Raw genomic sequence first — 10,966 nt, forward strand, 5'->3', positions numbered from 1 at the left:
CCGGATTTTCCCGGACATGTTCAGCTTTTTGGGATTTCCCCCCGGACGGGGATTTGAATCCCAAAAAAGCCGGACATGTCCGGGAAAATCCGGACGTATGGTAACCCTAATTTTATCAACCAAGGCTCACACTGAAAACATAGCAGGGTCTCCGTGATGTTAGAGCGGGGGCAGCTTTACCAAGGTTGTTCTAATGAAAGAGAAGTGTAGCCAGGACTTCTGATAACAATACAGACCCCCACCACCCTCCAAGGGCCTGATCCAAAGCCCTGTGAATTACTAAATTCAATGGGGATGTGAGTCAGGCCCCAGATGGGTCCAGCTCTTCCACTATCCCCCGGCCACCCCACATTATTGGGATGCCACAGGTTTTCAGTGCACCTGCTGGAGACACATGCAGTCCCCAGCCACAGTCCCACCCAGTTACACACACACACACACACCCCAGCAGTGCTGCCCCCGGGCCCTCAGTGACATTGTGACACTGGGCGGGAGCCAAGCTTTCCATTGCTGACCAAACTCTAGTTCCCATCAATTTCCTTTCACATCCCTGCATGTGCCCCATGGAGAGCCAGCCCGCCGGGAATGGGGAGACTCCCAGTTCAACTGCTTTATAGCTCACCACGTATAGTCTGACAAGGGTGAGATCCCTGGTCATAGAGCCGGTCCAAGGCCTCTGCACCAGCTCACTGAGCCGTGTGGATGGCTCCCTGCATCAGGGGAACGTCACCGATCAGGACTCCGGGTTTCCCATATGGAGCTAGACCATCGCAGGCATTCCTCATTGTTAAAACAGCCCCATGGCTCAGGAGCCCTGTGTGAAACCACCCAGCCCATGGTGTGTTCTCCCAGCCCCCCCTTGGGCTCCTGCCCCCTCGCATTGGGCACTCCCTACCCAGACAGCCCAGTGCCAGCGCTGCTCCATGCCCAGGGTGGCCCCTGCTCAGTACTAATGCTGCTCGTTACAGCTTTGTGCAGATGGAAATGCCCGGGACCTGCTCAGCCCCAGAAATCAAGCCCTGCACGTGCTGGATGTCCCCCCGCTGGGTCTGTACGTACCTGATCCCTCATTCCTGCTCCTCCCAGGGCATTAGCAAGAGGCTTCCAGTCCCCAGCACCAAGCTGGGCAATAGAGGGGCTAAGGCCACAGTGTGGGGATGGTTTCAGTGACATCTCTGAAAGCTACACGCTGCCCTTGGCCAGAGCACGTGGAGCTTGGGCTTGGGGTGCCACGGCAGAACTGTGGGTGTGTGGTCAGGACTAGAATAGGGAATAGTGCTCAGGACTGAGCATTGGAGGTGGGAGGGCAGGACCAGGAGAGCAGGGTAGGGAGCAGGCCAGGACTGGGCACCTTTGGCAGAGCTGTTAAGAGCCCAAGACTGGACAGAGGTGGGGGGACTGTAGCTCAGGATTGGGATGCACTGCAGAGCTGGGGGTGGGAGCACAGGACAGCAGGGGATGCACTGCAAAGCTGGGGATGGGAGTGCAGGAAAGTAGGGGTGCACTGCAGAGCTGGAAGGAACCCCACCCAGCACCCAGCCACTGTCCCTTCCTCACCCAGGGGCTTTGAATCCTTCTGTTTCTAAAGCACTTTATTTACTCAGGGACAAGCCTGCAGCTGGATAGAAGCCAGTGGAGAGGGGATGGGCTGGGGGCTGGCTGGAAGAGGCCCATTCCCAGCTGCTGGCAGCAGTGGGGACATGCCACGACCATGCAGCCATTGTGCTGCTCTGCGCTCACTCCCATTGATGGTGCCACCCGGCAAAGCCCGGCTCTGGGCAGGCAGAAAGCAGCTTGGCTGTTGGCATCTGGAGGGGGGTATGGGGAGGCCTCCCGCTCCAGTACTACTGAGGCACTAAGGCTGCAGTGGGAGGAGGCTGGGCTCCATCCCCCAGTTGCCTGGGGCTGAGGGACAAGGTGCCCCAAAGGCCACTGAGCAGCTGCTCTGCTCTGGGAATGGCGCTCAAGCCTGGGGGCATGTGAGGGGGTGCCCCCTCCTTAGCCAGGGCAAAGGATGGGAGGAAAGGCCTGGGTGATGAGCTGCAAGAGGGAAGAGGGAAGAGCATCTCTGATGTTGGAGAATGTGTTGACTCCACAAGCCTGTGGCCCCGAGCTCTGCTCATCACATGGTCTGGTAGGACCCAGGGTGATTGCAGCCAGAGGAAGACCTGGGAACCCCCCCGGCTAGCCTCTCAGTCTGCACAGGGACTGCCCCACCCCTGGGCTGGGGTGAGAGCTGATCCTGTGGGCCGGGGTTGGGGGTGATGGAGCTAGTCCCTCCAGAGCAAGGGCCAAAGGAGGAGGGGGACAGGGGAGGAGATCCAGAGGGTTTGGTTGCTCTGCCCCATGCGGGGCTTGTGCTGGTCCCCCCCGTGCTCTTTCCCCCGGTGCCTCTTACTCCTGGCTCTCTGTTTCTAGGATGGTGGAAGAGGCAAGTGAAATTGTTGTGTCCAACTCTACAGCTGCCTACAGCTTCTATGTGAGGGGGCTGGAGGACAGTCCAGCACTGTCCCAAGGTTGTTCGCAGCAGTCCCAGGTGGAGCGGCAAGGAGCCACGTAAGGGTCAAGGCTAGGGGAGGGCACCCCAGGGTGTGTGTACTGGTGGGGGGAGTGGCTCTGGGACTGCTACTGCAACTGTACATCTTCTGTAAGGGACCCTACATGCTCCTTGGCCATCTCCCATCCACTTCCCAAGCAGGCCTGGCCCTGTTTATCTGGGTGAATTCCCAGAGCACAGGTGGGTTGGCTGGCTGCCATCTTTGAGAGCTCAGAGCCAGATCCCAAGGGCTCCCCAGCCAGGGCTTGAGGGGCCGTGTGTGCAGAAGGGGACTGGAAATGGGACCAAAGGGGCTTTCCCAAAGCCCAGGAAGGGGAGAAGGTAGAGAAGCTGCTGGCAGGATCTGAGCACTAGCCCTCTGGCCCCTGGGAGCTGGATTCGGCCCTGGGGCAGTAGATCCTGCACCCCCCTGGACAGAGAAGCTCCAAGGCATCTCCATCGGAAGCAGCCACAAGCCACGCAGTGTCTTCATGCCGAGCTCCCCAGATGTGTACCTAGAGGGGAAATTGTGGTAACTTGCTCAAGTGCTGTCACAGCAGCAGGACTGACTCAGCTAGGTCCTGCTGCGTCAGCAGCTGAGCCACAACCCGACACCTTGGGAGCGTGCCAGGGAAGGGGCTGTTCCGCTTGTCACGGCCCATTGCCCCCTGGTTCCTGGGAAGGTGAGCAGCTGCCCCCCGTGCATGCCCTCACCCTCCTGCCTTCCCCAGGTGCGCCAGCCTGTTCACCCTCACCGTGGAGCAGGAGCTGGAGGGCTGCAGGCGCCAACGCTCGGCTGTCAGGATTTTGGAGTTCCCCCGAGGGGCTGGGCCCTGTGTGGAGCCGTACGTACGGGGGGGGACATGAGCTCCAAGCTGCTTCTCCAGGGCACCAGCCCATGGCTTGTCCATGGTCAATGGGATCCTGTGGAACTCACTGCTGCAGGATAATGAGACCTATAGTTCCATACGTTTGAAAAGAGACTCAGGCTGGTATATGATCAGCAGCAGCAATGGCAGCCAAGGCTTGCAGTCCCCCTGCTTCACTTTTATTTATGTGCATGGCCATAGCACTCAAAAGCCCTGGCCAGGATCAGGACCTCATTGTGCCATGTGCTGTACAGAGCCTGCCTGGTCACTAGCTGGGGGCAGGAAGGGATTCCCCCATGGGACCATGGTGCCCAAACAGCCAAGAGTTTCACCCACCTTTCCTCAGCAGCACCTAGCACTGGAGACAGGCACCCAGGCTGGGTGGGACTGGGCCATGTGCTGGGCCCTTGGCCTTATACTTTGATTCCCACCTTAATTAATAATAATGATTATAATGGTGTGCTGTTGTCTCTGTGCCCTCCCACCTGTGGGGCTCTCATACCCAGTGTCCTGTCTCTCTGCAGTCTCTCACCCCTGCTCCAAGCTCTGGCTCCTGGTGAGCTCCCGGACAATGCAGGATTCCTCCCCTGGATTCTCAAGCGGACACTAGAAGGAAACAACCTCACGTTCCTGCTGCTGTGTTTGACCCTGCCAGGTACTTGCCCCACTACTGCCCATCATACCCACTCCGCCCCAGGGCAGGGATTGGTGTCTGAGGTCCATGCACCAGTGCTGAGTTTGCCTCCTGCTGGGCAGACCCTGGAACACCCACGTTCAGTTAGCAGAATCGCCCCATCTGCCAGCCAGACTCCCCGAGGGCACAGCCAGGACATGCCTGCAGCTGGAGGTACAGCCCAGTCCAGAGGCAGCAGATTTACAGCGAGCACCTGGCTCTGGATGGAGCCAGAAGGAGCCGTGCTGGCCTGTTCTGTGATCCTACAGCTAGAGGCCAGTCAGGAAAGGAGAGAAGGGCATGGGATTAACGCTCCCCATCCCCTTGCGCTGCTCTGGACAGAGGGGCCACCACCTAGTGCTGCACTGCGTGGGGTGGGGCTAACCCCTGGCCCTAGGGCCAATGTGTTCGTCTGACTCTGCCATGCACTGAAAGATGCCCAGGGGTTTGCCTGGGTTGCTTCCTTTCTCCCTCCCTCCACAGGCCTCCCTGTGTCTCTGCACTGCCCTTCCTGCACTCATCTAGCTCTGGCTTTGGGGGCCCTATCATGCAGCCCCACCCCTGTGGGTGCGAGAGCCTTCTCCTCTGCAGCAGACTCCCTGCAGCTCTGAGCTCATCTCAGCCCTTGGCAGGACAGAAACACTGCCCCCAATGACTGTCCCCCTTTCACTGTAATGTAGTAGCTGCAGAGGCCATCCAGGCAGCGACGGTGAAAGATGCTCTGCAAAGTAAAGGCAGAGAGTTTGTTTCAGGGCTTCCCATCGATCTGCTCGCCGGGCACCTGTCTGTGCCACGGCAGCTTGTCTCTGCCATCCCAGGTGCACCTGACGTCTTATCATGCCGGGTCCTGAGTGAGGGGAACTTTTGCATTCACATGCAGCAACCACAGAGCCCCCTCCCCCAACATCTGAGAGTCCTCTCCCGTGTTGGTCCCTGGGCCCCATTTCTTGGTGATCCCAGATAGATTCCCCAGTCCTTGGCCTGTGATCTCTCCGATCTTTTTCCCAGAAGTTGGCCATGGTCTGACATTCTCACTGGGAGGGCAGGAAGGTTCCCTGCTGCTCAGAGCATGGTGCCAGCTTGTTAGCTGGGAGCCAGTGTCTGAAAGACTCCCCAGAGTTCGCACCTGCTGTTGCCTCCAGTCCCTGCATGGCCAGCCTGGGCAGAGTGACTTCATGTTGGTCTGCAGGGATTGTTGCTGTAATTCAGCCCTCAGGCATGGCTAACTGGACTGATTATTCCAGCAAATTCCCCTCCCCCCCATCCTCCCACTGCCCTCTTTCCTGTCTCCCTGGCCTCTGCTCCCTGTAGTCTCTAAGTGTATGACATTGACTCCTGCTCCAGCAGCCCTCATGGCTGAATAGTCTCTGGTCTTGTAGATGCCTCTGGAGAAGAGATCCTGTCAGCCCTCTCGCTGGCTGAGCAGGTGAGGGGACTGGCCAAGAAGGTCTCACCAACCCACTGGGATCCTGCCAAAGCAGCTTGGAGGCAGAGGGCAGAGATCCGAGAGCTGAGGGCCCAGCTCCTCTCCAGCAGCAGCCGCACAGTGCAGGAAAGTGTGATCAGCCAGCTGAGGAGAGTGCTGAGGGACCTGCAGGTGGGAGAAGCAGACACACTGCACATCTAGCTGTACACCGCTGGGACACTCGTGCCCGAGCTGGCTAGCCCAGAGCTGTGCGCCATTTTTCACAACACAACCAATGATTTAGATAATGGCATTGAGAGTACACTTATAAAGTTTGTGGACTATACCAAACTGGGAGGGGTTGCAAGTGCTTTGGAGGATAGGATTAAACTTCAAAATGATCTGGACAAACTGGAGAAATGATCTGAAGTAAATAGGATGAAATTCAATAAGGACAAATGCAAAGTACTCCACTTAGGAACAATCAGCTGCACACACAAAATGGGAAATGACTGCCTAGGAAGGAGTACTGTGGAAAGGGATCTGGGGGTCACAGTGGATCACAAGCTAAATATGAGTCAACAGTGTTACACTGTTGCAAAAAAAGTGAACATCATTCTGGGATGTATTGGCAGGAGTGATGTAAGCAAGACAGGAGAAGTAATTCTTCTGCTCTACTCTGCACTGATTAGGCCCCAACTAGAGTATTGTGTCCAGTTCTGGGCACCACATTTCAGGAAAGATGTGGACAAATTGGAGAAAGTCCAAAGGAGAACAACAAAAATGATTAAAGGTCCAGAAAACATGACCTATGTGGGAAGATTGAAAAAATTGGGTTTGTTTAGTCTGGAAAAGAGAAGACTGAGAGGGGACATGATAACAGTTTTCCAGTACATAAAAGGTTGTTACAAGGAGGGAGAACAACTGTTCTCCTTAACTTCTGAGGATAGGGCAAGAAGCAATGGTCTTAAAATAAAGAAGGAGGTTTAGATTGGATATTAGGAAAAACATCCTAACTGTCAGGGTGGTTAAGCACTGGAATAAATTGCCTAGGGAGGCTGTGGAATCTCTGTCATTGGAGGTTTTAAAGAGCAGGATAAACACCAATACTTCAGCAGGGGCACCAGCACGCAATGCATTCTGGGATGGAGGAACATCACCCATCCAGACAGCAACATAATAATGTTCTGATCTACCTTCTGGGAAGGCAGCCTTGTGCCAGGCCAGGGGTGTGGGACTCTGGGCTGTCTAGGTTACTAGGTTCTAGGGGTGGATACAGCGTAGGTAGATGCACCATTCTGCTGGTAGCACAGTGTATGCCTAGCTATGTGTGTGTGCCACGTGGTTGTATGCATGCACAGTGCTGGATGCAGATGGGTTGGCATGGGTTACGTGGCTGTAACACTCTGGGCCTAAGTCTGAACAGAAATAAAGTTCTTGTCTTGTAAACCTGAGTGTAAGCATCCCCAGGTGTCCCTTGCTTCTCCTCAGGGCAAAAGGAGTTAGCCAGAGACTGGGGAGAGTTTGTCTCCTGGAAGGGGTTAGGATCTCCAATGCTCCAGGGCTGTGCAGTCAGCAGATGCCGGAGGTGCTGTGGATGATGGCCTTACCTAGGACTTGGCTTGCTGCCCCCCATGGACAGCATGGTCCCTGTGGTGGTGACACACAGCACAATGAGGTCTCCCGGGCCTGTTTTCCAGGTGCTGAAGAACCAGAGCTGGGAGAAAAAGAAAGAGATGTCGGAGGCATTTGAAGGAAGTGGGAGCTGTCATCCTGAAGCCAAGGTGAATCCGGGATTCCAGCTGCTGATCACTGCCCTCCAGATGCAGAGCAGTGGCACAGGGACGTGACACAGGACAAGGAACATCCCCTCCCCCTAGCAGCAGAGTCATAGGAGCAGGCATAAGTGATACAGATAAAGTCAGAACCCATCCCCAAGCCAAGCAGAGAGCTAGCTTGTACAGTAACTGTGCAGCTCCCTGCTGGGCCAGCTCCGGGTCTCATCCCAGCACTTTATGCACCATCTTCAGAATCTGGGCCACACAGTCAGGGGAAGCCCACACTCAGCACTGAGTCAGAGGTTGGACAGCTGGGGCCCTGCACAGCTGGCCAGCTGCTGGCTGGGATGAGCTTGAGATGGCTGTGCTTCATTGCTGCGGGGGACTGAGGATGGGGGCTGGGAAGCAGAGTCTGGGTGGGAGGGGCTGCAAGTGAGGGGGAATGCTCTGTCAGAGGTCCCCAGTGTTACAGTGGATCCTGGCCCCATTTAGCTTTAACAGGGCCCTGTCTGATGTGTCCCACACTACAGGGTCGAATCCCAGTGTGGCTGGGCAGGGACGATCAGCTTACAAACCAGGTGCTGACAGATATCCTGAGAAGCCAAGAGTTCCTGGACAGAGGCAACTCCAAGCCAGATGGAGACGTCCCAGGTGTGGGAGCAATTTCAGGACTGGGTCTGTCCTTGCCTAACCTGGGGGTGAACTGGCTGCTAACATGATCTGAGGGCTCAGATAACTTGTTAAATACCCAGAGAATGGCCCCTCCTTGAGGTCAGCCTCACCCCACACCAGCTGAGAGGGCACCGGCGAGACTGGGTGCAGTCCAGCTTGCTGTTAAGGGGACCCACAGTGGAGAAACTTCTGGGTCTGGGCCTCCTTAGGGGAGGAAGGGGGGCTGGGAGAGGGGCTTGTGTGGCTGTGTTGGGGGTTCTGCTTCTTTTTCCCCAGCATCCCCTCCCCTGCAGATCCCCCTCCCTCTTTTCCTGCAGGGTTTGTTCCCCTCTGTAATGACAAAGGAGGCGAAGCTGCCACAAGTAGCCCTGGGTGGTTTGGCCGAATCCCCCCGAGCATGGGAGCAGTGACAGGGGAGAAGCCTTTGCAAAGTGGAGCCAGCAGAACACAGGAACCAACCTGCACTGCTAGTGTGACCGGCGCGGTGAGTGCGATGCACTGGGGCTAGGAGAGAGGCCCACGGACACCACAGGGCAGCCTGGAGTAGAAGGTCTCCCTGTCTGCACAGATTTGATTTCCCTAGATGTGACTTACGTCATGGTCACAGGGCTGGCTGCACCTCCCTCTTGAGCCTTCCCCTCTCCCGGGGTGGGATCCTGTAATTCTCCTACTCTCAGGATAGGCCCTGGGCTACAGGAGCCTGTGTAACAACTGTGCTTACCCTGCAGGTCCAACTGGGTTCAGGCACCTGCAGTTCTTCCCTCCAGGAGGCTGTGGCCAGGGGCACATGGGAATCAGACAGCCTGCTTAAAACCAAACATTATTGATTTTAACAGCAGGAACAAAGTGTTAGAGAAAAAGGATTTTAAAACGACAGGCAGCCTGCACATGTCTCTCACTGAAAGCCCACTCATCCCAATGATCACTGGGCCAGCTGAACTCCTGTGTGGGTCCTGGATGTCAGTCTGGCCCCCTAAACAGCTCCCCTACACCCATCCCCTCTCTTGAGAGCAGGGAGGGAGGGGGCTTTTCAAACATGCCACAGTCCTTTAGATCTTCTGGCTCCAACACCTTTTCCCATCCTGCCATTGTCTCTTCACAGCCCACAAGTGTTTGTGGAGAAATGGTTTATCTGGAGCCATTCTTCTTCCTGACTGATATCAGCCCCACTACTATCCTCTGCTATAGACTGGATTTTATCCAGCAGGAACTGGAAGTGCTTCACAAACAATACATATACCATTGCTGCAATGCAGCCACCTCTGGGGTGGAATGTGGCAGGTGTCTATCTGCACACAGCAACACTACACAACAATTTAGACACAAGGGGTTCAATTTTCCTCTCACTTACCCCAGTGTTAGACTTTTGATTTCCATGGTGTTACTTTTGACTTACCCCATTATATATGAGAGGAGACTCAGACCCTGCAAAGTGAAAAGGACCAACGTAGCCAAAGGAACTATCTGGAGATTTCGGGGAGGTGGCGTTTAATCACCCAAGCAAGATCAGGCCCCAACAGAAGGACTCCCGCCACAGGGTTCATGCATCATCCAAAAGCCCCAATACTCTGTAGTTCTAATGAGCTGGAGCCTGTCCAGGCTGCAGGCATAGCCATTCTGGCTCTCTGCTCAGCCCTCAGCCAGACTGCCAGGAGCCCCAGCTGGGCACAGAATTGCGGACTGTTCTCTGTCTGACTTGGAAGGGAACCGGCCCCCCTGCTGTTCTGCCTGGATTGACCTTTCCAAGAGATCTGCTCTCACTACTTTTCACATAGTCCAGCCTCTGCTGCCACGAGGGCTCTCAGTGCGCTGCATCTCCTGCCCAGCCGGCACTACCATACTGGGCTGGGACACTGTGATCTCCCAGCTGGGCCCAGCTCTCACTGTATCCCACAGCCACTCCAGCTGGGAGAAGCTACAGGCAGAGCCAGTGCTCTTACACCTCCTGGTGGGAGAGGCAGGGATTGCAGTAACTCTGAGAGCCTTTCCCCCCAGGTCCCTACAGCACCTCCTGCTCAGAGCAATTGGGCTGCAGCCCTCCTACAGGCAGTGAGTTCACACCATTTCATGCAGGCAGGGAGCTGAGCTCTCCCCCACAGATGGCGCATTATTGTGCTGGGGGAGCCCCAGAGCAGTGTGGCTCCCCACAGGGTGGCTGAGAGCTGGAGGGGAATGGAGAAGCCTTGAGAAATCTCTGCTCCATGACCGGAGAACAGAGGGGACCGACTAGGCAGTCAAGGAGGGAATGGGGTCGGGGGTGCAACCTGGTGAGTCACAACTTGTTCCTCAGCCCTGCGCCCAGCTGAGCTTCCTGCCTCAGCCCAGGCTGGTAACGGTGCGAGCTCCTGGGGGCTGTGCCTTGAAGAGGTATAAAGGGCTTAGAGTGTCCTGCCTGTGCTGCATCCATCCCACATCATGTCTGCCCTGTGCTATGCACGGTCCACCCCATGCTGCACATGTGCAGGAGGTGAAGAGGACCATAGCAGTCCCGTACCCTATACTGCAGCCCTCTGCCCTCCCTCAGCCACCCTGCACCCCCCTGTCCTCAATTCAGGAAACCCCCAGGGTGTTTCATTGGGGAGGACATGCAGGCTTGTCCCCGCTCCTCTTTCTTCCCTGCTTTGTCTCTCCCTGGTGTTAGGACAAGGCCCCTCTGGCACAACACTTGGTGCAATCCCCCAGTGCTCCCAAGCATGCAAATGCCAGTGCAGAGGGACCCCAGGCTGCCTGCCTGGCTCCCTCTCTGCACCCCAGCGCTGCAGCTGGGAATGGCCTGCGTAGGAGAGTCACTTCCTGGGTGCCTTCTCGTGTCTGCTCTCTGCCAGGTGGGGAGCTGGGCCTCTCAGCAGCACCCGGCTCTGGAGCTGCAGTTTGCCATGGCCAAGGCCAGGAGGCAGTGTCTGCGGGAGCAGCACCAGCGGCTCATCCAGCAGGAACTGCTGAAGCTGGAGGAGGAGCTAGCAGGGAACCAGGAGGTGAGTGGGGAATAGGGTTACCATATTTCCACAATCAAAAAAGAGGACACTGGGGGGG

General features: G+C 56.3%; 1 protein-coding gene across 1 annotated transcript in view; it reads left to right on the plus strand.

The window, feature by feature from the left end:
• LOC112102581 overlaps window positions 1-10,966 on the plus strand; it is a 20,619-nt gene that overhangs the window by 7,285 nt on the left and 2,368 nt on the right. The window contains exons 7-15 of the mRNA XM_029913750.1: window positions 969-1,051; window positions 2,419-2,556; window positions 3,268-3,381; window positions 3,930-4,060; window positions 5,458-5,675; window positions 7,184-7,267; window positions 7,792-7,912; window positions 8,251-8,417; window positions 10,759-10,908. Of these exons, the coding sequence (XP_029769610.1) occupies window positions 969-1,051; window positions 2,419-2,556; window positions 3,268-3,381; window positions 3,930-4,060; window positions 5,458-5,675; window positions 7,184-7,267; window positions 7,792-7,912; window positions 8,251-8,417; window positions 10,759-10,908 (1,206 nt within the window). The remainder of the gene's footprint in view (window positions 1-968; window positions 1,052-2,418; window positions 2,557-3,267; window positions 3,382-3,929; window positions 4,061-5,457; window positions 5,676-7,183; window positions 7,268-7,791; window positions 7,913-8,250; window positions 8,418-10,758; window positions 10,909-10,966) is intronic.

This window comes from Terrapene carolina, unplaced genomic scaffold (assembly GCF_002925995.2).
Source record: "Terrapene carolina triunguis isolate 2854851 unplaced genomic scaffold, T_m_triunguis-2.0 Scaffold838, whole genome shotgun sequence".
In the NCBI taxonomy this organism is placed as follows: domain Eukaryota; kingdom Metazoa; phylum Chordata; order Testudines; family Emydidae; genus Terrapene; species Terrapene triunguis.